This window comes from Contarinia nasturtii, unplaced genomic scaffold, assembly GCF_009176525.2.
Source record: "Contarinia nasturtii isolate CC-2019 unplaced genomic scaffold, AAFC_CNas_1.1 Cnas_scaffold_695, whole genome shotgun sequence".
Classification (NCBI taxonomy): domain Eukaryota; kingdom Metazoa; phylum Arthropoda; class Insecta; order Diptera; family Cecidomyiidae; genus Contarinia; species Contarinia nasturtii.
Window position 1 is genome coordinate 1,059,944 of NW_022198046.1, and position 25,834 is coordinate 1,085,777.

The 25,834-nt window shown below is 33.4% G+C and overlaps 8 protein-coding genes and 1 long non-coding RNA gene across 10 annotated transcripts in view; 4 read left to right on the forward strand and 5 right to left on the reverse strand.

Annotated features, from left to right (window-relative positions):
* Positions 1-107: 107 nt before the first annotated feature.
* Positions 108-1,922, reverse strand: LOC116341209 (senecionine N-oxygenase-like). Its single transcript, XM_031768137.1, has 5 exons — positions 1,655-1,922; positions 1,237-1,598; positions 913-1,158; positions 695-852; positions 108-636 (listed from the first exon to the last, which is right to left on the reverse strand). The coding sequence occupies exons 1-5, from the start codon at positions 1,843-1,845 to the stop codon at positions 307-309; spliced, it is 1,287 nt and encodes a 428-aa protein (XP_031623997.1). The 5' UTR covers positions 1,846-1,922; the 3' UTR covers positions 108-306.
* Positions 1,923-2,736: 814 nt separating this feature from the next.
* On the reverse strand, positions 2,737-3,263 carry LOC116341370. Its single transcript, XR_004201154.1, has 2 exons — positions 3,071-3,263; positions 2,737-2,960 (listed from the first exon to the last, which is right to left on the reverse strand). It is a non-coding gene; the product is annotated as an uncharacterized LOC116341370 (long non-coding RNA).
* Positions 3,264-5,131: 1,868 nt separating this feature from the next.
* Positions 5,132-8,210, reverse strand: LOC116341340 (ovarian-specific serine/threonine-protein kinase Lok-like). The gene is made up of 5 exons (XM_031768333.1): positions 7,982-8,210; positions 7,467-7,690; positions 7,129-7,286; positions 6,398-7,059; positions 5,132-6,336 (listed from the first exon to the last, which is right to left on the reverse strand). Exons 2-5 carry the CDS (start codon positions 7,612-7,614, stop codon positions 5,847-5,849), a joined length of 1,458 nt encoding a protein of 485 aa, XP_031624193.1. The 5' UTR covers positions 7,615-7,690; positions 7,982-8,210; the 3' UTR covers positions 5,132-5,846.
* Positions 8,211-8,380: 170 nt separating this feature from the next.
* LOC116340725 (dynactin subunit 5) lies at positions 8,381-9,554 on the forward strand. The gene is made up of 4 exons (XM_031767359.1): positions 8,381-8,520; positions 8,625-8,812; positions 9,009-9,120; positions 9,230-9,554. The coding sequence occupies exons 1-4, from the start codon at positions 8,473-8,475 to the stop codon at positions 9,449-9,451; spliced, it is 570 nt and encodes a 189-aa protein (XP_031623219.1). The 5' UTR covers positions 8,381-8,472; the 3' UTR covers positions 9,452-9,554.
* LOC116340723 (CTP synthase) lies at positions 9,480-13,006 on the reverse strand. Its single transcript, XM_031767355.1, has 6 exons — positions 12,559-13,006; positions 11,543-11,864; positions 11,000-11,393; positions 10,405-10,912; positions 10,016-10,336; positions 9,480-9,899 (listed from the first exon to the last, which is right to left on the reverse strand). Exons 1-6 carry the CDS (start codon positions 12,767-12,769, stop codon positions 9,790-9,792), a joined length of 1,866 nt encoding a protein of 621 aa, XP_031623215.1. The 5' UTR covers positions 12,770-13,006; the 3' UTR covers positions 9,480-9,789.
* A 61-nt stretch (positions 13,007-13,067) lies between these two features.
* LOC116340724 (metallo-beta-lactamase domain-containing protein 1) lies at positions 13,068-14,749 on the forward strand. 2 transcript variants are annotated; one of them, XM_031767356.1, is made up of 4 exons: positions 13,068-13,356; positions 13,515-13,539; positions 13,613-13,826; positions 13,946-14,749. In XM_031767356.1, the coding sequence occupies exons 3-4, from the start codon at positions 13,667-13,669 to the stop codon at positions 14,437-14,439; spliced, it is 654 nt and encodes a 217-aa protein (XP_031623216.1). In that variant the 5' UTR covers positions 13,068-13,356; positions 13,515-13,539; positions 13,613-13,666; the 3' UTR covers positions 14,440-14,749. The 2 variants fall into 2 exon arrangements, with proteins under 2 accessions (XP_031623216.1, XP_031623218.1); XM_031767358.1 differs by lacking the exon at positions 13,068-13,356 and having other exon boundaries at positions 13,409-13,539.
* Positions 14,507-18,634, reverse strand: LOC116340532. Its single transcript, XM_031767084.1, has 7 exons — positions 18,575-18,634; positions 17,640-17,705; positions 17,032-17,373; positions 15,839-16,965; positions 15,325-15,715; positions 14,741-15,261; positions 14,507-14,654 (listed from the first exon to the last, which is right to left on the reverse strand). Exons 3-7 carry the CDS (start codon positions 17,278-17,280, stop codon positions 14,507-14,509), a joined length of 2,436 nt encoding a protein of 811 aa, XP_031622944.1. The 5' UTR covers positions 17,281-17,373; positions 17,640-17,705; positions 18,575-18,634.
* A 1,153-nt stretch (positions 18,635-19,787) lies between these two features.
* On the forward strand, positions 19,788-22,436 carry LOC116340992 (G-protein coupled receptor Mth2-like). Its single transcript, XM_031767797.1, has 9 exons — positions 19,788-20,240; positions 20,307-20,807; positions 20,880-21,051; positions 21,120-21,330; positions 21,391-21,438; positions 21,501-21,628; positions 21,707-21,890; positions 21,957-22,142; positions 22,213-22,436. Exons 2-9 carry the CDS (start codon positions 20,316-20,318, stop codon positions 22,307-22,309), a joined length of 1,518 nt encoding a protein of 505 aa, XP_031623657.1. The 5' UTR covers positions 19,788-20,240; positions 20,307-20,315; the 3' UTR covers positions 22,310-22,436.
* A 1,642-nt stretch (positions 22,437-24,078) lies between these two features.
* The window catches only part of LOC116340533 (UDP-glucuronosyltransferase 2B30-like), a 43,173-nt gene continuing 41,417 nt past the window's right edge, over positions 24,079-25,834 (forward strand). The window contains exon 1 of the mRNA XM_031767085.1: positions 24,079-24,104. Coding sequence (XP_031622945.1) covers positions 24,079-24,104 — 26 coding nt within the window. The remainder of the gene's footprint in view (positions 24,105-25,834) is intronic.

Sequence of the window (25,834 nt, forward strand, 5' to 3'; positions counted from 1 at the left end):
TGGCAGTCAATTAGTTTCATTGATTGCCGTAAGAAGTCCAAAAAATATGAAATATGTCTCATTTTTAAATTTGAATTTATTTCTCGTCTTTTATCATCATATAAAAACAAAAAAAAACGGCTTGCAGTTTCTTTTTTTAATCGGATTTCCACAAAAATACCTTCAAGTTTTCTACTGTAAAAATGGGCAAAAATGTTAATATTTTTATATCTATTGAATTAGTACTTTGAGCAATATTGACTGTTTCTTTTAATTAAACATGAAATTAGTTGCTTGAATGATTTTCATCGCCACTCAGTGTAGTATTTATAATTCTTCCGATTTTTCAAATGTATTGTTATCAATTATAACGTATTTGTATTTTCGATAATCGATATCCTTTGAACGTGTTTCATAGACATCTAAAACAATGGAACGCAGCACAGTTGGTGCTTTTTCTTTCTCAAGGCCTACAATCTCTGATAATTGATTGTGGTGTTCGTTCATAGAAATTTCATTTAAATATAAATAATGAGTTTTATTTTTACTGAAACCCCTATTCCAATGGATAAATGTTTTGGCACGCATATCCAAAAGCATTTCCGATTTCGATGGCAATCGCTTGGCGCCTGATATGAATTTCAGAGCAAATTGTACCTGGTATATAAATGAAGACTTAAGGATTTGATTTTCATGTTTTAAGATACAAACTTACTTGTAAATCAAAAAAAATACCAGTAATACCCGTAACACCAATAAATGCCATATTTGGATACTGAATATTTAGTATATGTTTGTATAATGGCTGGATGAAATTATCGTCAATAGAAATTCCGCATTCAGTGCTTAAAAATGGATATGCATAAACATAACCTGAAAAATGTGTACGAAATATTAAATTATATTCTACTTTACAATTTGTTTTCTATGAACCTGTTGCCAATATCACCACAGAGAATGTTTGATGAGATCCATCCGAAAATTCGGCACCAGTTTGAGTTAGACGTTTTACTTCTCCTTGGACTGCAACATTCTCGGACAATAAATTCTGAAGCATTTTCTGCCATTGGGCACTTTGTGTTTCACGGCAAACAACTGTGATTCGAGATGCAGTTTTCCGTAACAGTTGTATTATATCAAGTGCACTATCACCACTCCCAATGACAAGAACATTTTCGTCTGTGTGATTTTTTTTTTGTGGAAAAATTTACAGAAAATTTAATACTGTTCACTTTTTGTGAAATTCACAGCACTTACCATGAAATTTTTCAGGTGTCCGGAAATCTCGGCTGTGCATAATTCTTCCTTTGAATTCAGATGCGCCTGGAATCTCTGGGATATGAGATTTTGCATGAGGTCCATTGCATACAAAAACCGCATCACACATTATCGTTTCGAATTTATCATTGACAAAGTCCTTGACAATCACTTCCCATTTGTTGTTTTCAATTGGAAGAACGCGAATCACCGAATGATTAAATTTTATTAGTTTCATAAAATCAAAACGTTCTGCATAAGATTGGTAGTATTTTTGAACTTCGATATGTGATGGAAATGATCGCGTACCCTCCGGAAATGGATGATCGATGTACGCCATCAACTGATGCGGCAAATTTGTTCTAAAAATATGGACATTTTAAAATTCAACATTTCTGAGATAAATCATATATGATACCTTAGCTCTCGGTGCATCGCTGAATGGATATTGATGCCGTATTGATTCCTTCCCACTTCCTCTGTGTAATTCCATACGCCACCCAGTTGTCCAGCTTGCTCGTAAATAGTAACTTTATATCCATGCGCCAGTGAGTATTTTGCACTGCATAATCCTGATGGTCCAGCACCAATTACGACAATATTCAACATTGTGATTTCAGGATCCTTTCAAAAGTAACTGCCTTCTTATGAATTTTACGTGAGAATGGTTGAAAATCCTTTTCATAAAACAACACAAACCTATCTAATAATATATTAAAATTTTGATAAGAAATGTATTATATAACTGAAATTTTGATAAATAATGTGGAAAGATCGCAAATAGTTGATAATTTTTCTATGCTGAAATGGAATAATGCCGAAATCTATAACTTAAACAATCTTATCTTATCTTGTTTAAACTTTATCACTGGTGAATAGAAAGCAGAAAAGTGTATAGTTAACCATAACATTAAAAAAACAATACCGAAATATTCAATTTTGTCCTGTTGATAAAAGATAGAGGGCAGCGGAGATTTCTATTGACTTTGTGATATGAAATTGAAAGATTTTGTTTGGGAATAAAATCGGCAAAAGCAAAATGAATCAAGGAAAAACTTTTCACTAAATTTCTCTATCGTAACTTAATAGCTTCTACCATCGATCGCTTTAAAAAAAAAAAAAATTAAGTTTTTTATGCTTGATATTCAGTTCACATAATTCAGTAGCTGAATAGAAGAGTGAATTATAAAGAAATTCGAGAAACTGTTGGCGATAATTTCATTTAATAAATATTTTCTCATAAATCTGGCTATTGTACAACTTATTTCCAGAAATCGAATTGTAAACATCACATCAAACAATAGCAAGAATTGATTTCTATTATTATCTTCCATCAGTAAAACGAATTATTTGCTTTAGAGCTATAGATCAATCAATGAGATACTACTCGTACTACATAAATTATATAAAGAAATTTTTTATTTATATGCCGAATACTCACTATTGAATTATTTCCAATGGGCTGACAAAAGTTCAGCAAAAATAGTTTACAATAAAACATTTGAACCGAAAACACTTGTTTTTATTTTATGTTTTATTGAACATTTTTCTCTAATTACTTTTACATTTTTACGTTTTAATGACACCACTGCTGACGGATATGATGTCTAGTTGTTCAATATATATGGCTGTCCATCATAATTTTGGAATCAAACTTTCTACAGTCTATATATGGAGTTGGGGTTAAATGCGATTTTCTCAATGACTTCTAATGTAGGTTCAATCTGAAATAATATTGAAATGAGCTTATTTGAATGAAAAAAAAAAATCATTGATTTTAGAAAAAAAGCAATCTATTCAATTTAAAAAACGAACATTTTTTTCCAAAATTTACCTGATATACGCATCGAGCAATGGAACCACATGTTAGGCACGATTTAGGCACTTGTTCTTTCTTATCGGTTACGGAATAAAATGGAAGCTTACAATCATTGTTCGTACAAATATAACCACTAAGCCAACACATTGTTGTACGTTTTAGAAAATGTTAATTGAAATATTCTTTGCGAGATGTGGTTCGAACGATGTCCAAGAATCAAATGCGCAGAATAAAGTCAAATATCGCTATAAATACAATAGGCTATAGCGATAGGAAAAGTTGAAAATAAAAATAAAACAAAAGAGAAGTTGAAGGGACGATACATTATCGAAATTTATTTTTCTGAGAATTGATTACGATTTTATACACAAGCATTGTTAGTCAAAATAAAGACACAGCAAAATCGAATTTAAAATGAAAATATTCTTTGTTTATGACTTATTCCATAAACTTATTTATAACAATTGACCAGTAATGGCAGCTGTACAATATAAACGATACTTATATTGTGTCTCAATAAATAAAAAATATCATTTTGTCAACGATTATTTTGCAATGATGCAAATGATTTCATTATTTAAGCGTTATACTTCTTTGTTTGTTAATCCAAGTTTGGATAAAATAACTTTGATATTTACATTGAAGCAATTAATATTTTGAGCCATATATGATTTATAAACTATAATTTTAATCTGTTTGAATGCATTTTATACCGAATAGTTTAGAAGAAAGTATTATTCTTTTTTGAACTAAAAATACTTGTTATTTTTTATTTTATGATTTATTGAACATTGAGCAAAACAATGATGAGAACCAATTTTACATTTTTGCATTTCAATGAATTGTTTCCACTGTTAACGGGTATGATTTCTAGTTGTTCAATATATATGACTGTCCAATATTGGTTTTGGAATCAAACTTTCTACGGTCTATGTATATCTGGAGCTTGGGTCAGAACGAATTGAGATAATATCGTTCAATGTGCGTTGAGTCTGAGATAAAATTGAAATGAAAATAAGATATTTACAATGAGCTCATTTGAAAAATAAATTCTTTGAAAAATGATTTTAGAAAAAACGCAATCAATTCAATTTTCAAATAATAACATTTTTTTTTTCAAAATTTACCGGATATACGTATTTAGAAACGCAACCACATCTTGCACATGGCAACTGTTCTCTCCTATTATCCGCAGTGTAAAATGGACGCTTACAATTATTGTTTGTACAAATATAGCCACGAAACCAATCCATTGTTGTCCGATTCAGAAAACGTTGATTGAAATATTCTTTGTGAGATGTAGTTCGATGCCCAAGAACCAAATGCGCAGAATGAAGTCAAATATTGCAGTGAGAGAAAAGGTAGATTGAACAAAACAAACAAAAAAGAAGTTGAAGGAACGATACTTTATCGAAATTTATTTTTCTGAGAATTGATTAAGAATTTATCCACAAGCATTTTTTGTCGAAAACAAAACACAGCAAAATCGAATTTAAAATGAAAATATTCTTTGTTTATGAGTTATTCCACAAACTTATTTATAACAATTGACCAGTACTGGCAGCGGTACAATATAAACGACGAATATTATTGCCTCATTGAACGCAAAATATCAATTTATAAACATATCGTCAACTTTTATTTTGCAACGATGCAAATAATTTAATTACTTAAGCAATATACTGTGATATTTACATTAAAGCAATTAATATTTCTTATACCACAGAGCGGATTGAACAGTGAACAATGAACTGTTCATGATAAGAAAGCATTGAGTTGATTTTGTTTGTTTACATTCACTTCGGTGAGAGTTGCAATTGAATAAAGGACCGTTGGACATTATTTTTAAATTGAATTCGTCACGAAATATATAACATAAAACAAGCTCGTGGTAGCTCGAAAGATTTAAGGCGGCTTATCCGGGCTTACAACCCCTGTATTCATGTATGGTTCATATTGGTAAATTGATACTAATTGAAAAAACGACGACGAAAAATCAATAAAGAATTCAATACAATCGGGTGAAATATGCGTTTCTTGATGATGATTTAGACGATGTCAAATAAAAATCTAAAATTGTTGAGTAATTTGTGCAAATGATTTACTGAGTTTATTTTTTTAATACAATTGGTCTTGGTCTATTGAAAATATTCTTATTACCCATACAATACTTGATGCGTAAATTAACTCTATTCTTGTGACATATCTGATGCAGAAAATTGTAACATTTATTCAGGTTGCTATTTTGAGCAATTTGATTTTTATACCGGTATTTGTGTACTTATTTTAATTTTTCAATTAAATCATATCAGTTTTGCATGCTTTTTGATATTTTATGACACTCAACATAGAGCAGAGTGTTATTGCATCACTTATTTTTCAACACTCATATTTATACGAAAAAAGAACGATTTTGGTGGAATTTCACCCAAGATAACATTTTTCGCAATCGATTTAATTGATGCCAATGGTATAGCTCCTTATTTTAATATATTTTGTATGATATATCACGAATTGTCCCTAAACTACTATTTTTCGCGATATTTGTACAATATCAATGTGGAATTTTTTCGTAAACTTATCTGTTTAATTTTTTGGCAACATTGAGGCACTTCGTTGCTAAGGTTTTTTTTAGATTTTTGTACTTTTTGTTTGGTTTTCCAAACGGTTTTTTCTTTCTACAATAGTTTGTACTTATATTTAACATCACAACTTGAACGATACCAATAAAAAAAAATTGTTGATGACATATTCTACTTTTGAAAATACTGAACTAACAACTTAATACTGCTTAACGTAGGCGACGTTTTTTCGATGGTTGAATATTTTCGCTGTCTATGTCTACAGCATATGGACGCAAGAAAACTGACGGCTCCGAATTGGCTATATCCTTTGGCACTTGAATGGCCAATCGTGTTGCTGACGATGTATAGTGATGCGGCATTGGTATGTTCATCAGTTTGTGTGCAATTCCGATCATATCACCGTCTCTAAACCACTTGGTCAACAACAACTGATCGATGGACGGGCGTTTATTTACATTTGTTGTGAGCATTTCACGGATGAGATTTTTGGCCGTGTTCGAAACTCCATTCCAACGTTGTGATCTGAATGTGAATTTGGCCTGTTTAATTTGTTCGGCTGCTGGGCTACCGTAATCGTCGGCAAATGGCAATGATCCACTGAGCATTGTGAATAATACCACACCCAAACTCCAAATATCCACTTTTTCGGTATATGTACCTTCACCTTTTGTTTCCAATATTTCTGGAGCTACATACCTAAATGAGTGCCAAATTGATTAGCATAGAACAAAGCAAATGTGGCATTTGATTGACTTACATCGGTGTTCCGCATAGGGTTCGCAATTCTGAGTTGTTCTTCACCAATTTACTCAGACCAAAGTCAGAGATCTTCAACAATGTATTCTCTTCACTCGACGCTAAGAGAATATTGTCCGGCTTAAGATCCCGATGTGTAATCTTTCGTTCGTGTAAATACTTAATGGCGTAGCACATTTGATAGAAAAATAATTTGGCATTGGCTTCTTTCAGATATCGTTTATTCTGAATGCGCGTCAGCAATTCGCCACCTTCCATTAGCTCAAGCGTTATGAACACAGAATCTGAAGAATCAACGATGTCGTGCATTTGAACAATGCACGGATGTCTCAGGCTCTGCATGATCTTGGCCTCGTTCAGCGACTTATCGGCTCTATAATCAATCAGCTTGTTCTTTTTTATGTGCTTTAGCGCATACTTTTGGCACGTACGATATTCATATACCAAAAATACCGTACCATTTGCACCGTTCCCAAGTTTTTTACTGACATAATATTTTTTGGCAATGGCCGTGGCCACATCAGTTTTTCGTCGATGATCACGAAATAGGAACGCTTGCATTTTTGGATACGCAATTGAAATGGTGTCACCATGTGCCAAGATTCTCTTCTTTTTCAAACCGATTTTTTCTTCATTTACGAAGGTGCCATTTCGTGACAAATCCTATAACATATCAGATTCAAATTAATTTGAATTCATATATTATCTTATAAGATTGTAGGTATAACCAACCTCAATGTATACAGGACTGTCCATCTCTGCCAAATCTCGGGATATTTTAAAATGTTGCTTGGACATTTGTATGAGTAGCTTCTGTTTGATTTCTGGTGCTTGCAAGCTGTAATTGCAGTTTGAAGCTCGGCCCGCTACAAATGTGTCGTTGGTCAAATCTAAAACGAGAAACGAAACATAAACAATTATAATCAAAGTTGCAAAAATTGAGAAAAATTTCATGAATTTTTCAAATATAATAAAATGATATTTCAGGAATGAAATTAAAAAAAATTGCGAACAATTCAGTATATTATACAAATATTCAATAAAGTTCTATAAAATCAATGAATACGTACCAACGTTGTGGAATGATTTGTGTTTTGCCACTAAACGACCCCAAACATCTTTTCCGTCGTCGGCATCTTGCGAAAACACTTCGTCATCCGGGAGTGGTTGACTTTGTGTTTGTGGCAAATCCTCAAATAAATCATCCTCTGGAGCCATTTTCTACTGCACTGTTGCCTTTAAGCTTCGTTGAGGTTATGTTTTGTTTTGTTTAGTAGATAAAACCAAAACCAATCTAAAAAATGTAAATTCAATATCAAGCTTTGATAAAAAAAATCTTGTTTAAATTGTCTATATATTCAAATGTCCGACGACAATGGAGTATGAAAAATCCAGCACACAGACGCCTTGGTATGAAATACCGCTACTGCGTCATAAACTGAGAATGCTCAATAACACGCAGATTTTATCTAAAAAGGGTTCTCATATCAACAAAATATCGAATGAAATCTATTCAACTTGACCAGTTGCCTGCATTTTTAATGAATTAAAATAAAACAAAAAAAGAAAGATTAAATGGGACTACCTGTGTGTTCCGTTTATCGTTGCCTTCTTCACGATATCGATTCTTTGTTTTGTAAAATAATTAATTCATACGTGTGTTGGATAATTTTTACGTTAAATCTTGTTATAAAAACTAAAAATGTTGAATATACATCACAAAAATAGATGTAAATACAAAAGGTCAAATAAAAAATATAAAAAAAAAACAAATACGAATTAGATCGCAAAACGGAACCGTTGGTTTTGTGCGATTTCTGTATACAAAAGATCGAATCTGTCATATTTAGGTAATGTTGGTACCTTTGGCGCGCACAAAATCACTTTACGAAATTACGATTCATCACATTCCATTCGTTCCATCGTAATTTCGTACGCAGAGTAAAGCCGTGTTGACAGTGGAGTCAAATTCAGCTGTCATCGTTCGATTGTCAACACAGCCTTAATGTAAATGATTCGTGTTTACATGAATTTTCACTTCAATTTTTCTTTGCATTGCATTTTTAAACTTTGAAAATGGAAATTGTGCCTATGACTTACGATAAGGAAGAATACATTGAAACGGTATGTATTCAATTAAATTGAATATTGTCTGAAAATGCGCAATTGAGTATTCTGACTCATTCAACACTGACATCATTTTGCTGTGGGCTCTTGTATATTTTCAGGCATCTGGGAACAAAGTAAGCCGAAAGACGGTTCTATGTGGTTCACAAAATATCGTTTTGAATGGCAAAGTGATTGTTCAAACTGGTGCCATCATTCGTGGTGATTTGTCAAATGTACGAACCGGCCGCTATTGCGTGATCAGCCAGAAGGCGGTGATTCGGCCAGCCTACAAGCAATTCTCGACTGGGTGAGTTCTAGATGCTTTTCAATTCGATTGGATTGTATTAATTTCCATTTAAGAAAACTCAGTTTCTCTGAATGGAATCCACAAACTATTTTGAATATGGTTGACTTTTGCTTTTGCAGGAGATAAAGGATAGACACGAATGAATGTTTTTCTTTTGAGACATTACTAACTATTATGTATTTTCTCTCAATTTCAGCATTGCTTTTTTCCCTTTGGTGATCGGTGAACATGTATACATTGGTGAAGGTGCTGTTGTTTCAGCTGCCTCAATCGGTTCATACGTTTATATTGGGAAGAATGCTATTATTGTGAGTATTTCTTGGTTTAAATTGAACATTTTTCTCATCAAATATCACATTTGAATATTACCATGATTCTGTGAATTAATTCTAAACATTGAAATTCCATACTTTTCAGGGCCGACGCTGTACAATCCGAGACTGTTGTATAATTGAAGATGGAGCGGTCGTACCTCCGGAAACAACTGTGGCTAGTTTCATGAAATTCACTGCCCAAGGAACGATTGAAGGTGATCAGGGCAATCCAAACTTTGTTCCACCAGCAATGCAAGATCTGATGATTGACTTCACGAAATCATACTACGAACATTTTCGGCCAATGTTGCCGAAGCCAGCGTAAAATACAACTCTCCCAAACAAATGAAATATTTATATCGATACAAAGATACTTTATTTAAATATAATTCCAAATTATGATAGTCTCATAGTTTTTTTCCCCATGATATACTTTTTTTTAAACTTATGAAAATATCTTTCATTTCAACATACAAAATAATTTGATTTTGATCTATTCACTATCCGTGAAGCATTTTCTCATTTCATTAGAATCCTATATTGAGTCTGATGTTAGTATTGATGTTATTGAATTTTTGTCGTCCTAATAATGGTTCGAGTCTTTTTAACTTAATAAAATATTGAATGGAAGCCGATTCCGTGTTTCCATTTGGACCTTTCGTATCATTTTTCGTACTCGTCGTTGCTTGAGCTGGTGGCTCCGTTTGAGCAGTGCTTATGGGTGCCATTTGTCAATTGTTTGTTTGGTTTTGATATGGCCACAACTTCTTCATCTAAAAATGTAGAATTAATAAGTTTTGAAATTGAAAATGTGCAATGTGCATTCAACGCATGACATTTGAAACTTTTTTTGTTGAATTTAGCGTAAATAGTGTGCTGTATAATGTACCTGAACTGTTATCACTCATTTCTTTTGGTGATAATCGACAGCCTTTGTTCAAATATCCCTTCAATTTGCCTACGGAAGCCAAAATCAAGCCCATAAATGGTGGCGATGGTTTTAATGGCCGCGATAAATATTCAGGATGATACTGAACACCAACGTAATACGGATGATCTTTTAACTCGACAATTTCCATGCGTGTCGCCTCTTCATCGGTGCCGACAAATTTGAGGCCAGCTTCTTCGAGTTGTGGCACATATTTTGGATTAATTTCGTATCGATGACGATGACGTTCATCCACTGATTTTGGAGATCCATACAATTTCTCTGCGCATTAAAAAAGAAATTTCATATGAAATATTGATGGTGAACAATATAATTTGCTAAATACTTACTTATTGTGCTAGTGCAATTGTCTTTAAATACGGTTGTACGTTTACCAAGTCGCATAGTTCCACCCATGATGCCTGGATGATGCTCTGGCATATCGATAACTAATGGATGTGCTACATTTGGATCGATTTCCGTTGTATTTGCTCCTTCAAAACCAATAATGTTTCGGGCGAATTCAATGACAGCTGCTTGCATTCCCAAGCAAATGCCCAAAAATGGTTTTTTATTCTCACGACACCATTGACAGGCGCGAATTTTTCCTTCCATGCCACGCGAACCAAAACCACCTGGTACAACGACACCGTTACTATCGCATAGCTCTTGCCATGCCTGATAGTACAACAGTTGATTTTCCTTTTTAAAATCGCGTTCCAAATGGCATGCCTCAATGAATTTTAAACTCAATTTAAATCCGGCCGCAAGCGCTGCATGCTGAAGTGATTTTGACACCGAAGCATATGAATCTTCTAATTTCGTATATTTTCCGACTAACGAAATTTTTACCTCTCCCTAAATCAGTGTAAAAAATATTAACATTCGATTTTGTACAGTAAAAGCATTACAGCTGTTTATTTGTTTTGGTAAGAAATCAATTACCCGGGTGTTATCAACACGATAGGCCAACTCTCGCCAACTTTGCATTGTTTGCTTTGGATCGACAAAGTCCAATTGTAGACGTTCTTTTAGAAAGTTTAACACACCATTCGATTCCATTTGCAATGGCACATGATAAATTGATGATAAATCCGGAATGCAAATCACTTGTTCGGGTGCAACATGACAAAAATTACTAATTTTATCTTTTACTTCAATGCCAATTGGTCGCTCGGAACGACACACAATCAAATCTGGACTCAGCCCCAAGCCACGCAATTCACGTACACTTGATTGTGTTGGTTTTGTTTTTGGTTCACCGGTGGCCCGTGGCATCGGCACCAACGATACGTGCGCTACACAGAAATTTTCACGTTTCACACGGAATTGAAATTGTCTGTGAAAATTGAAATCGAAAAAATGATTAGATTTTGGTTTAAAATTGTATTTGTTGCTCAAAGTCCACGAAATTTACTATTAAACTAAAGTTTTCGATGCAATGAAATCCTTTTTTTTTCTTCAAAAGTGTCAACATTCATTAGTTACCTAAAGGCCTCAACGAATGGCATGCCCTCAATATCACCAATTGTTCCGCCTAGCTCAACAATGCACACTTGTGGTTTTTTATCGCCTTTCACTGGTCGTTGTGCCACTTTTTCCACCCATTCTTGAATCGCGTCCGTTATGTGTGGTACAACTTGAACGGTTTTTCCAAGATAATCACCACGTCGTTCCTTCTCAATGACTTGTTTGTAGATTTTTCCGGTGGTGATGTTGTTATCTCTACACAACGAAATGTCCAGGAAACGTTCGTAATTACCAAGATCCAAGTCAACTTCACCGCCATCGTCTAATACATACACCTCACCTGTGAACGATACAAAATGAAATAAACAATTCAATTAATCAAAACAATGTCTCTGCCAAACCGTTTATATTTATAGCAAAACATTTGGCTGACAGATTTCACTCGAGTCGAGAATAAACACTGTTATTTGTTTGCTTGCACATATGAAACAAACAATCGACCCAAACGCCGATTTGTTGTGAATGTTTTTTTTTTTTTGCTTTGCTTAGAAACAAACGCATGTATAACCACAATTTAATGAATACGCGCTGTGTATACAACAGCGAGTGACGATACGATAGCACTAGCAATATACTGAAACACGTGGTTTTCGATTGAACAATCATGCGCACTAAATATATATAGATATGTATGTTTTTTATACAGCAAATTTCTTTGCGAGGTTAAAATACACTAAGCAAAAATTGCGATACAAAATTTCTCTCGAATTTTTTCCCAACTTCTTTTTGTCTGTTCTTTAAGGCAAATTGTCCTTGAAAATATGTCAAACACATTGAGAAATCTAATGATTGTCCATTTATGATCAGATTTTAAAAGGATAACGTGTAAATTTGGCAAATAACTTTTTTTTCTCACATTAATCCGTTTCGATGGTATTGACAATGACCATGAATATCACGGAAGAGCTTTCTCACAAAGTGACACACGCATTTAGAGTGAAAAAAGGAAAGAAATTATATTGAAATTTACGTACCGTGTTCATATGGTGAAAATGTTCCGGCATCGATGTTGATGTATGGATCAATTTTTATGGACGTAACATCGATTCCGCAGCAATTCAAAAGTGTGCCAAATGAACTGGCAATTACACCTTTGCCAACGCCACTAATGACTCCACCGGTAACTAGAATGTATTTCATTGTGGGTGACAAGGTTCGTATGGTATTGATGAATCCGCTGCTCATATGACTGCAACTTATGCACGTTTTTCAAATGACCAGAGTCTTCAAAAACTTTCACACTTGTTCAATTGTATTTTTTTTTCTGTAGACTCCTCCTCACGATTTTAGTACGGTTGACTTTCAGTGGAAAATTGAAAAATGCTTTTCAAGCAATAAAAATATGTTGAATGGAAAAAATGACACACACAGTAGCGGTACAACTCTAGTGAAATGCACAAACACAACTGATATTGAAATGGAATAGCGAAACATCTACGACGTAGTTGACACAAAGTCACACCATATACGCTTCGTGCGAACATTGCGGCAGTTATCGCACTGTCAAACAAACATACACATGTCTATGTGGATTCACATGTGTAAACGAACTCTCTTTGTGTTTATTAAAGACAGACTTTGTATATCTTTGTTATTCGCATTCTATTAACTGGACTTTAAGCAAGCAAATTGTCTATGTGTGTTTATTGTTGCTGTGTCGGTGTTTCGTTGAGCATTTTGGCGGGATTTTAATGCACACATATTCACACAGAATCAATTCGATACAGATGGAGTTTTTGTTGAAAAGAAAAACATAATGCCCATGCAAAAAAGTGAGTTCTTTCTCTTATTTTGTTCTTTTGTTGACAAAAACTTCGATTATTTTTTTTAAAACCATTTGAAAAGAAAACTCTATTGAATAAAATCCGGTTCGATGTAATAATTTATTTATGTCTTTTTCGAAACAAAAAACAAACAAACTGGAATACAGCTGATATTGACGATTAAGAGTTGAGGTTAGTTTTCTTGTATAACACATCAAAGTTGTTGCAAACAAATATAAATAAAAATTTCTCATTTACCTTAAAGGAAACGCTAGTTGGTTGAAATATTCTTTTATTGAATCTACTGAAGTGATGTAAAATGCATCGAAACAAAGTAATTGTACTATTTGATGGCTATTCAAAGACAGTAAACAGCACAACGACATTGGCGAATTGTACCTGTACATTGGTCAAAGGAAAAAACAGCTGCATTATTGTTGATACACGAACATCTTGGGATGGAAATGAAATTATTGATGGTACATTTCACTTATGAACATTTTCAATTTTTTTTTTTTTTTTTTTTTTTTCAAATGGAATGTTTATTTTTGACATGAATTTCTTTTACGAAGAATAATATTGTTTGTTTTTTTGCCAGCATTGCAGAACCATGGTATAAATGTGAATGATATCACACATGTAGTGTGTACACATGGTCACAGTGATCATATCGGATGCAATTATTTGTTTTTAAAGGCAAAAGAGCATATTGTTGGTCATGCGATATCGAATAAAGATGAATATCGATATACGTTTGATAACACAACTACGTATGCCATCGACGAAGGCATTTTCATTATGTCGACTCCAGGTCATACGCTCGACTCAATTACTTTAATTGTTGAAAATAGTGATTTATCAGAGAATTCAGTAGCGATTTGTGGTGACTTGTTCGAGAAACGAGAGGACATTGATGATGAGACGCATTGGACTAGTGTTGGAAGTGATGATATCAACCAACAGCGAAAGAATCGACAAATTATTGCGGAAATGTCTGGCATAATAATACCAGGACATGGCCCAAAATTTGATGTGACACCTGAAATTCGGTCCAAGCTTAAGGAACAAGAAAGAATTGAAAAATCGAGTTAAAGCAATAGCGTTGTATTCAAATGTTTATTTACATTGAAAAAATTGATAGAATAGATTAACAGACAATTCAAATAAATTCGACATTTGGAGTATAATCAGGGATGAGTTCGTAGATTTTGCTACGCCAACGTTCACGTCGCTCTTCGGTATCTTTTTCGATTTTAAGAATGGCATGTAAGCGTCGCCAATGTTCCAATACTTTCCATTTCATGTACCTAAAATCGTCGAAGACAAACAGAATTTTAAAAAAATGTATGCAAACAATGATTTTGTTTTTATAATAAACCAAAAAGAAGCGTACCAATTGAAATGCGCCTCAGCTTGCCTAGTTTTAATTTCAAAAATAAGTCTTGTTTGTGCTGTTACACAATTCCAGGCCCGAAACACACGCTCTGACAATCTCAAATGGAACCAGTCATCAGCCAACCATACTTTTCTTCGCATGATCATATAGCATTCCTGCCATTTGGCCCATGCCATCAGCTTACAATGAAGATGATAGCACGCATCAGCCTTTGCTTTGCGCTCTTCCCAAATTCGATTTGTGTGCTTTTTCCATCGGTGGAAGTAGTCTCGGTAAAGCATTCGATGACGCAATTCAGTGCTGACATGCTTATTTCGATGTTTCCATCGAACTATGTTTTTGAACTTTTCCATCGCCCATTTTAGCAGATGGGAACGATTAAATGCCTTTGCTAGCTCCAAGTTGGTGAGGAATCTCATACGTTCCAGCGCTTTCTTTGCTTCAATCTCCTTCTCCAGGCGCCGCTTGCGCCAATACTCACGAATTCGTTCTCGTTTTGCTTCCTCATCCAATCGACGCTATTGAGAAGAAATAAATGGTTAAATGGAAACAAATGAATGAAAAAAAAAAACAAGAGTTACTTTTTCTTCCTCAGCAGCCATTTTCAATGCTTCTTTCTCTCGTTCAAGCGCCTCACGTCGACGTTGCGCTTCTTGATGTCTCATTTCACGTTCCAATGCACGTGCTTGCATTTCTATGAGAAATTTTGGCGCTGTTATACCCTTGGCTTGGAGCTCAGATTTCATATCGTCGTCTTTGTCTTTGAGATTGCCAGCAATTTGAAGACACTTGGCTTTCGAACGTGAATTTTGACAACCTGTTTTGGCTACAATACTAAGCTCTTCTTTTAGATGATTTTCAGCGTCATTGGTGTCTTCAAGCAGTTTTGAGAGTTTCATTTCAGTAATAATTCGTTGTTGGCGCTGTAATTTGATTTTTTGCAGTTCAATAATGTCTTGTTGTGTTTTAAGCCTGCATCGGAATACAGAAAAAATCAATTTATGATTATTGATAATTTTTGGTGAATTTTTGTTACTTATTATTATATTAATTTACATGTCATTTATTTGTATTTTAAAAAAAATTCCAGCTTACTTATTGTTATAGGTTCTGATGAGCAAACGAGGCGATTCCATGTTGGGATCGTGCAATGTCATTCGCCTGTATTCAGCATTATGACATGGTGCCAGCATATTTCCTGGTCGTCTCAATTTATTCAACGCTCGTTTCCGTTCCAATGTGATATTTTGTAGAAATGCTTCCATCTTTTGGAGACGGGTTTGTGTCGGATTTCGACGCTTCAACTTTTCAATCGTATTAAAATGTATCCAACGAAGAAAATACTTTTGCAAAACTAAAAAGTTGTCTTGCGTTTTTTTATCGAACACTTCTTTTATAATGTGATTTCCCACAGTCGATTCATCCATATATGAATCGTATCTACTCTTCTGGTCGACAATTTCAGATGACAATTTTTTAATAAGAATTGACATATGCTGGTTAACGTCAATTTTACTCTCTCGAATGAAATTGAACGGTTTTGCTTGAGATTTTGAGTTGCTTTCACCACCAAATTCATTGGGTATATTCGATCGAATGGTGTCTTGAATATTCACCATAATCATTGGTTTGACAATAAACTCAAAATCATCATGAGATTTACATGTTATTTGTTGTGGTCGAATTACAGTTTTGAGTTCAGTGTGTGAACTACAAGGTGATGTGCTTTCAAAATCACTTGGAATCGGTTGCTGGTCCGATGTCAAATCTACATCAATTCCATTCATTGAATCACTTTCGTCTAACAAACACTGAGATGGAATTAAAAGTGGTGACAATGATCTGGTCTCTTGATTGTCATCGTACAATTCATTATCATCTTCAACAAGATGTTGTTTATTTTCCACTGGGCAACTTTCTTGTGAATTCAAGTCATCATCACCATTTTCAATCCTGGCATTCACTTCATCATTTCCATCGTCACCTCTTCCGCATGGAATGGCAATTTTCAAATATCCATCTGATCGAGCCGAATAACATTTTTTTGCTGCGTTTTGAGTGTGAAAATCATTTGACTTGGGTCGGATTTTCGTCAATTTTTGTTTGTATTTTGAAATTTCACGATTCAATTCAAACATTTTTTGAACATGCATTCGTTCGTCAACAAAATGTTTTGCACGTCGATTAATTGCCGACGTGGCACTTTTATTGCGTCGTCTTACCTACAAAACACATATAAATTTAAAGAAAACGCTTGGAAAATATTATGTTTCAACAAAAAATCTTACTTTCGAATGTCGCAAATCCATTACAAGATTTGGATCCAAATTATATTTCTTTGATTTATCGCCCATTAATGTCTTCAGTTGATTATTCGTAACAAATTCCTTGTTTTGTATAAAATTTTTACAAATTTCTGCTGTTGCATCGGTGGGTTCATATACGATGGCCGAATGGATGTGCCGCTTTTCAATTCGATCCCATCGTGTTTCTAAATTACGTTGATTTTCTTCTTCGTTTTTAAAAAATGTATCCATTTTTGTCAATTTCTCACTACACAGTATGCTATGTGCGTTGTATGTGTCAAATATTCCCGAATACTAACTAACGTTTAGCCCAATTTAAGTAAACTGTGGATAAATAAAAACCGTTGCTATGCAAATTCAATGTGTGGCATGTTTGAAATGCGTGTGTGCTCAATTCCCGAAATGCAACGGGATGTGACGTGAAACACTCATATACACACATTGTTTACTTACTTCCTTCTATTGGGCGGAATCGATTGTTTTCGTTTAATATATTGTTTTCAATAGAATATTGCATGTTTTTTTTTCATCGTAAAACCGGGTCGACATTCTCATCTAATGACGTTCTAACGTTACATTGAAAAACTTACATTTTCTGACGCCATGAAGACAGCACCAAAAACCACCAAGCCATTTCGCGAAAAAGTTCTACGAAACTAATAAGAAGCATTCCATGAAATATTATGTGGCTATAAATAGTCACAAGCTTCTTATAAGAGACGAAATAATTCAATTATATAGTTATGGAACATTTATAACACTCTATAAGACTCAAAGCACACGCAAAGAAAGTAAAATCGTTTATTGTTATGAATAAATCTATATCAATCAATATCTCTCTTTGCTAGTCTCTTTGTTCACAAGCATGCTGAATAATCTCGAAATGTGATATTTGAGTCATAGACAATATAATCAATTGGTTTAGGGTATAGCAAACATTGACTATATGATGGAAAATTTACTAATTTTTTTAGTATTCAATCAAAAAAACAGTGTTTAAAACATTTTCTCATTACTTTTGAACTTGTTATTCAGTGGCACGTACCAATAGTATGCAACAGAACGAATATTAATTGCATTTAATGTCTGTAAGCAAAAATTTGTGCTTGACAAACATGTTGATGAAATTCAACCTCTTTCGGTGCTTTTTATTACTTGAACGATTAGAATTACTTCTAGATACTTCAAAACAGTATATTAATGTTACATGCATTAAGTGTTCCTCTATTCAAAGAAATGTATGACTCAAGTATTGTCTAATCGTCGAATAGACTATTTAATAAGAGTACATATTACTCATTACTAATTTTATGCGTAATAATTTTTTGACATAGTGGCAATAAACACAACAAGTAACACATTCGGTTTCATCAAACAGTAAACAGAGTGCGATTTGACCGGCAAAAAGAAATGTCTCACTTCGGCCATCATTCAATTGAGTCGCTGAAATTCAATCCAGCAGCCGATTGCAATGAATTGAAGACTAATTGCCAAAATTTCTTAGAACTACTGGTTAGAAACTTACCAAAAACATTGCAAGAGTCAGGTCGTGTGTTTTCAAAATGCGTCATAGTACAACAACAATAAAACGCAGTTTGACTTTCCTTATTATTGACTTGCATTCTACTGTAATTATAAATAATGGTCAGGGAGTGGCTTGAGCACAGTGCGTGCCATTCATTTACTTAATTGTTTACCGTCTATAGTGTGATGGATTCCGATGCAACTTTTCATTATCATTGATTAACAATGACGCTCAAAAGTTGAATGAATGTAACATATACCATGACATTGCAATGTACTAATTAGTATGCACAAATATAGTCCCGGTTAGACTAAATTCTATTATTTTATCATGAATATTAGTGAGCGATAATGTTCAATGCTTTATTTTCTCATCGTCTCCTTCTCAACTGCTTCTCAAAAACTATAATTAATCATTCTAAATAGAAATGTGTTGATCTGCATAAATTAAACATTTATTTAATTCAAATATGATAATCGACGTAAATAAAAAAAAGTTTGCAATAACTATGAAGTTTTTCATTCACGTCCAGCTGGCTAGAGCTACTCCGTAAGAGGCTCCAACGTGTCTAAATCGATACATTCTATCTAATCAATGCATGGCATATAATAGAAATATATTCAGTTCCGTTTACAATACCATTTTCACATGCGCTGTGAGAATAGGCAATATTTTATACAGTAACAAGCAATCATATTTCACAATAAAAAGAACAAAAGCTCGGTTCATCTGTGGGATCAGATAGGATATTCGGTAACAAACCTATTTAGAAAACGAGCAATGCGTATGTCACACGAGCAGAGATAAAACTTGTGTAATCGTTTGTCTACTAAATCATGCTGTTCTGTTGTCTGGTGTTCGTAAGCGGATTGTATCATCAATGAAATTTTACGAGCTAGTACATTCATATGTAAATATATACAACAGCATATGCGGCATGTGACGTATGCAAAGGCTGTGATAACACTTGATCGTGCCAAATCATCTACGAAATTCACTTCAAACAATATGCAGATAGTCTCCTCCATGCCGGCGATGTGAACAGTTGTGTCTGCTTTGAAAATACAATTCTTATAACATTTTTTCTATATTTTTTTGTAAATTAAGTAGAGTGTGAACTTTATAAATACAAAATAAATTTTTAGTTTTTAATTGAAATGATGAGTTTGTTGTGTTTTTAATTCGATTTAAACCAAAATATGTGTTGGAAATTTCTATTTATATAAAAAAGATATTATTGATTTCAAAACATCAACCAATATTAAAATAAATCTACATGTTGTTGTGCAAAATTAACATGTAAATCTTGCAACATTTGGAACGATTTTGGGATGTGATCGGGCTATTAAAAATGAACTGCGAATAAAAACATGAACAGCCTTCAGCTGGCGTCACATACAATTTCAAGCATCTGTGAATCGTTGTTGTTATATTTTATTTTTGATTACTCTCAAAGATTATGTGGTTCACAATTCTCATACACAACGATTGTAGATAATGAACAGAATATTTGAATGAATGCAAAAATGTGCGCAAAAAGGGGAGTATTCTTTAAAACTACGTCATTCTGTTATTATGAATTTTAACAATGCCAAAATGTACAGAATTAATGAGCTGACCGAATAATGAATTAATGAATTTCTAGACGTTCCAGTAAAACATTTAAGTAAATCGATTTAAATGCATGAAAACATCAATCATCCATAAATTGACATTCTATTTAATATTCTAGATTGTCAATATGAATTTCGGTTGGATTTCGCTGCCATTTCGTGCAATTATCATAACGTTCATTATAGTAAACGAAGCTAATTCCATCGTTTGTTCGAAATTGCCGTGTTATTTCTTCGATTCAATTAATATCACCGATGGAATACATAAATCGGATCGAAGCATCCTATTTGATGGCATCAATTTTCCTTACGATCAATATGCAGTATTAAATTACATCATTGACAATGGCGAAAGAAAAAAGGCCGAATCACATTTTCGTGGTTGTCTATGCAATATCAAGGAATGTTTTCGACTCTGCTGTTTGGATAAATTAATGGAAGAAACCACAATCAATTTGGATTATAATTGCAACGAAGAGTTAACGGAAATGGAAGGCGAAGTTGTTGGTGATAAACAGAAATTTGTCAATCTGTATTTGGGCGAGCAACCAACAAATGTGAAAAACAGAACGTGCAAACAATTTTATATCGAAGAAGAGATAAAACTCCAAATCGCTAACGTAAGAAATAACGATTACATCAACAAGATAAGCTGGCTTGATGATATGAAATGATTGTTTATTTTTTTGTAGGCTGGAAAAATACTGCCGCAAAATAAAACAACTATTCGAGGATACTGTCAAAACAGAATGAATGATGAAACTGATGAAAATGACCTGAATGTATCCATTTGTATTGATTGGGTTGAAAATATTACAGAAAACAACGACACAAAAGTATTTCTTGATTATATTGAACACATATGTGAGACAAATCAGTACTTGTTTGTATACTTTGACATTCTTAATAGATTTCCTTTTCTCTTAACACAGCTATGATTTTATCTGTGCCATTTTTAATTACCACATTCCTCGTTTACCTGTGTCTACCAGATTTGCACAAAAATTTACACGGAAAATGCTTTTTGTGCTATCTGATTTGTCAAGCAGTTTGTTTCATTTTGGAAATTTTGAGTTTCAATAAAACTTTGGATTCATATTGGGAACCACTTATGATTTACTTATTTCTATGCGCTTTTCAATGGTAAGTTATTCAACATAAGTGTTGTCTTTACTTATCTATATAATCATGATCTTTTGTAAGGCTGAATGTGACCGCGTTCGATGCATGGTGGAATTTAAGGGATTTCAGGTGAGAATTTCACCAGAAATCACAAAAAAGAAATCTGTTATTTAGAGTTTTCTTTTTCACAGAAATATAAACAAAATCGATAAATCAACGGAGAGACGGCGATTCATATGGTATATGCTGTATGGAATTATATCGCCATTTTTGCTAAATATTTTCCAGCTATTTTCGGACATACTGAAGTCTGTAAATGGTATAATTTCTTGAGTTTTATTTTATTTTTCGTTTAATTTTTATGTATTTTACTCTTAATTTCCCTTTACGAAATCAGTTGATCCAGACAAAGTCGACGAATTGGAGGTGGCTGGTTTTATTTGCACCACATTCACAATTAATGTAATATTCTTCATTTTAACGGCGTGTCAAATTTGCCGAGTCAAACAGGAAATGTACAAACTTACGTCGCATGAGGATAGCTTCCGGCATCAAGCTAAATTTAATACTGCCAAAGGAAAGTAAGTAAACGAATGTTATTTTTCGTGGATAAAAGTATCCAATTAATAATGTTGGGTTGGTTTTAGTTTCAGAATGTACTTACGTCTTTTCATCGTGATGGGAATGACTTACAGCATATCTGGTATATCGTACTTAATTTGGAGATCTAGCATTTTTTCGGAGTGGACCGAAATAATACTATCGCTGCAAGGGGTTTGGATTTTTATTCTATTCGTACTGAAGCGACGCGTATTTCATTTAATCAAACAAAGGTTTGTAGTTACCGCTCAATAAAATATATTCTATAATGTTTTAAAGTCAATTTCATGTTTAAATTTTTAGATGGGAAGGTTGGAATGGAATTCCAGCGAAAAAAGGTTCCAGAAATGACTCCGGGAATGAATCAAATTCCAGATTAAGATCACAAACACCTATTTAACCCTTAACCGGGCAGGTCAAAATCATAACGTTATCGGGCAAGTGGAGCCTCTGCGGCCCGACGTACCTTTTCCGTGCAAATTCAATGAAAAATTGTTTTTTCTTTTTTCAAATTTCATTGAATTTATACGACGAAAATTATTGTTTTAACATAATAGATATTGAATTAAATATGTTTTTTGTAAAATATAACTGAAAAAATGAAAAAATAATTAATATTTATTCCGAATCGGATGAATTTAAGTTTCAGTTCAGTAGTTGTTTAGTACAAATTTTGAACTTCATTTTAAAAAAATTGATGACATTTTGTATGGAAAATGTACGTCCGGTGGTTGTTCAAACCTCAATACAGCCCTACTTAGGGAACCAAATTCAAAACAACTTTTATCAACGATTAGTAGAAGGATGAAAGAATATATTACAAAACAATTTGTTTGATTAAAATAATATTTTATGCGATTTTATGTATCTTAAAAAAAAAAAAAAAATGCGCTACCGGGCCTCTGAGACCCGACCTGCCCGGTTAAGGGTTAAAAACAATGTTTTTCATTATATATGATTTATACAATATGAATGATATAATATTTATTCTTAATTTATTTACCATTTTATATCTATTTTAAATATATTCAACATATAAGTACAAAACACTTCTTTCGAAATTGCAACGCAATCATATACATACAAAATTTTAATAATGCGTCGCCTCAAAAATGCATGGCTAAAACTTAGAACAGATAATATACGAAAAACTGAATACGCTTAACATCGCACGATTGTTTAGTATTTTTTAATGTCTTATGCATTAATTTTCATAGATTTTTGTGGATTCTTATATTTTTTGCGGTGAAAGAGGCGACGCAATATTAAGATTTTGTAAGTATATGAACTGAAAAATCTCAATAAATTTAATTAGTTTCTCAAAACGGTTGCCACCATTGAATTTCTTGGGTCCGAATTATGTAAAATTAGTTTTCAAAGTGAACCAACACAATAAAAACCTTGCATATTACGGTGTATTACTAAGATATTAAAACATAGATGGCCGCTCAAGTTCACAAATTTCCCAATTTTCGCCAAATAAAAAAATGTTGATTTTTGAAAATGTGGATATCAGCTCACAATTGAGTCCGCTTTCGATCTATGATGAAAAAAGCCATGCCAATCATACATTTTTTCTAGATAAATGAAGATTAACTTCGATTTTCATGCATATAAGTTATCATTCAAATCGAATAAGTCAAATAAAAGAAATCGATTATATCTATTAAAAATACCGAAAAAAGTGCATTGTTCTATTAAACTTTTCCATTTTCACAAAGATTCAGAGTTGGAAAATTTCTTGGCCATAATTTCAGCTGAATTTTAAATAAAACAGTTATTCAACATAAGTGTAGTGTTTACTTATCTATATAATCATGATCTTCATTAGACATGATAAGATAATTAATTTATATTTCAACTGTAAGGCGAAAACCATTTTTTAATAAAGAGTTTAAAATTGAGTCGTCAAGGGGTCTCATAAACCATATTTGAAACGACAGGATACGAAAAAATATAATGATATAAGAAATATCTCGAAATACGTTAAATTAGACCTAATTGTTTAGGTCTCAATGAAACATCAAACATTTTCAAACATAATGCAGTGTATTTAAATTCAAAAACGTAACTGTGTTGAAAATATATTATTTTCGACTTGACCTTCTGTATATTGTTATATTTCCTGATTTATTGGTTCGCGCGAAAACAAAATTCCAGTAAGAAATCATGCACAAGTGCCAAACGAACAAGCAGTAAGTGTGATTATTTCAACATTGTAGAAAGCCATTGCAAATGGACTTTTACTTTTCTGCACACACCTAGTGTGCAAGGTAAAGTATTGGAATCTGTCGAAAAATTAACACCCTCAAAAAACATGTTTTCTGGGTGTTTTAGAATCCAGGGAACACGAATCTAGCGTTTTTTCGATGTCCGAATGTATTGCGTGGTACCCTGTACGCTGTACGCAAAAATTTGTTAACACGATAACTTTCAAACCAGAAAAGTAATTCAAAATCTGACTTCACAGGATGATTGAGGGTGCCGAGGAATAGAAACAATTGGATTTTGAGCGACTTTGGTTGATAGAGTAAAGTGTTATGTCTGGTGTGATGCCCATGGCCATCCATGGGAAAAATTCAACTTTTCTTCCAAAAGTGACATTTAATGTATTTTTAAACACTCGAAAATATGTATTGGGGGGTTTTTGGATACGAGAAAACCGAATCTGATATTAGTTTTGCGATACAAATAATTTTCGACACACTTTTCATACAAAAATTTAAAAAAAAATGATTTTACTTTTCCGCACACCTAGTGTAGGAAAGGTATTGTATCAAGCCAAAAAATTAAAGTCACCCCAAAACATGTTTTCTATGCATATTTCATGTAGAAAACATGATTGAAGATGATTTTGGGGCATATTAATGTGCGTCGCTGTGTGTGATATGTCCTGTGTCCTGTGGCTCCTTTTTTTTTGTTACCGCGATAAGTCTTCTTCCAAAAACTCAATTCAAATTCTGACTTTGCAGGATGATTTGGGACTACTAGGAGACGTGCTGATAAGTTTTTGAGCAATATCTGTTGACCAGTGTAATTTTTTTTGGTCCGAATGGAGTACCTACATCCACACATTTTTTGATCATTTTTCAACCATTTTGGTGACACGACCGGTTTCGTGCTCAGACATGAAATTCAAAATGTGACTTCACGGGATGATTGGGCACTACGAGGAATAGATCTGGTCAATTTTCAACGACATTGATTTATCGGTGTAAAACTTGGACTCTGAAGAGGCACTTATGAGAAAAATGCCTTAAAATGATATTCTTTCAATTTGAACGCTGAAAGAATGTGTATTGGGGGGTTTTTTGGCACGAGAAGCCCGAATCTGATGTTAGCTTTAAGATGCAATCAATTTTTCACAGACTTTTCATACAAAAATCGAAAAAAAAATTCATTTTTGTATGAAAGACATGCCTTTGTGGTACCGTAATGATGTGAAGCTTTGAACAGGCTATTTTTTTTATTGAAATTTCTTTAAACTTGGTCTGATTATTTATTTTGATAGGAAAATAATATTCAAAAGTTTTCACGGTAATTTAAGTTACTGCAACCATACATAGTCCATAATTTCAGTTTATTCCCAAAATTTCGGTTCCATGCGGAAAATTCAGCTTGCGTACGTAAGCCTCTTTATTTAAATGGAAGCCATGCCTGTATGATATCGTAATGAGCTGAAACTTTGCACAGGTTATTTTTATCACACATAAATAACATTCCGAGAGTTTGAAGACATTTCAATGCATACAGGCGTGTCAAAAAGTTTTCCACCTGACACATAAGGAGCAGTAGTTTCAAATCGTTCATGTGCCGTAATTGATGTACAAACCCTCAAACGTGCCACCACAAATAATAGGGTCAATATCTTTCATGGAGAGTTTTTTACGTTAGTCAATTGGTCATCACTTCGAAATCCTTGAAA

Excerpts from the sequence above, each read along its gene's own strand:
- LOC116341209 (XM_031768137.1), bottom strand. The coding sequence starts at position 1,845 with ATGTTGAATATTGTCGTAATTGGTGCTGGACCATCAGGATTATGCAGT. Across the intron at positions 1,599-1,654 it reads GCGATGCACCGAGAGCTAAG|AACAAATTTGCCGCATCAGT; the intron begins GTATCATATATG and ends CCATATTTTTAG. Across the intron at positions 1,159-1,236 it reads GACACCTGAAAAATTTCATG|ACGAAAATGTTCTTGTCATT; the intron begins GTAAGTGCTGTG and ends AAAATCACACAG.
- LOC116341340 (XM_031768333.1), bottom strand. The coding sequence starts at position 7,614 with ATGGCTCCAGAGGATGATTTATTTGAGGATTTGCCACAAACACAAAGT. Across the intron at positions 7,287-7,466 it reads CAAATCATTCCACAACGTTG|ATTTGACCAACGACACATTT; the intron begins GTACGTATTCAT and ends TTCTCGTTTTAG. Across the intron at positions 7,060-7,128 it reads ACAGTCCTGTATACATTGAG|GATTTGTCACGAAATGGCAC; the intron begins GTTGGTTATACC and ends GATATGTTATAG.
- LOC116340725 (XM_031767359.1), top strand. The coding sequence starts at position 8,473 with ATGGAAATTGTGCCTATGACTTACGATAAGGAAGAATACATTGAAACG. Across the intron at positions 8,813-9,008 it reads TACAAGCAATTCTCGACTGG|CATTGCTTTTTTCCCTTTGG; the intron begins GTGAGTTCTAGA and ends TCTCAATTTCAG. Across the intron at positions 9,121-9,229 it reads TTGGGAAGAATGCTATTATT|GGCCGACGCTGTACAATCCG; the intron begins GTGAGTATTTCT and ends CATACTTTTCAG.
- LOC116340723 (XM_031767355.1), bottom strand. The coding sequence starts at position 12,769 with ATGAGCAGCGGATTCATCAATACCATACGAACCTTGTCACCCACAATG. Across the intron at positions 11,865-12,558 it reads ATTTTCACCATATGAACACG|GTGAGGTGTATGTATTAGAC; the intron begins GTACGTAAATTT and ends TATCGTTCACAG. Across the intron at positions 10,337-10,404 it reads CAATTGCACTAGCACAATAA|AGAAATTGTATGGATCTCCA; the intron begins GTAAGTATTTAG and ends TTTAATGCGCAG.
- LOC116340724 (XM_031767356.1), top strand. The coding sequence starts at position 13,667 with ATGCATCGAAACAAAGTAATTGTACTATTTGATGGCTATTCAAAGACA. Across the intron at positions 13,827-13,945 it reads TGGAAATGAAATTATTGATG|CATTGCAGAACCATGGTATA; the intron begins GTACATTTCACT and ends TTTTTTTGCCAG.
- LOC116340532 (XM_031767084.1), bottom strand. The coding sequence starts at position 17,280 with ATGGATACATTTTTTAAAAACGAAGAAGAAAATCAACGTAATTTAGAA. Across the intron at positions 15,716-15,838 it reads ATCAGAACCTATAACAATAA|GCTTAAAACACAACAAGACA; the intron begins GTAAGCTGGAAT and ends ATTCCGATGCAG. Across the intron at positions 15,262-15,324 it reads TGGCTGCTGAGGAAGAAAAA|CGTCGATTGGATGAGGAAGC; the intron begins GTAACTCTTGTT and ends TCTTCTCAATAG.
- LOC116340992 (XM_031767797.1), top strand. The coding sequence starts at position 20,316 with ATGAATTTCGGTTGGATTTCGCTGCCATTTCGTGCAATTATCATAACG. Across the intron at positions 21,629-21,706 it reads CATACTGAAGTCTGTAAATG|TTGATCCAGACAAAGTCGAC; the intron begins GTATAATTTCTT and ends TTACGAAATCAG. Across the intron at positions 21,891-21,956 it reads TTTAATACTGCCAAAGGAAA|TTTCAGAATGTACTTACGTC; the intron begins GTAAGTAAACGA and ends GGTTGGTTTTAG.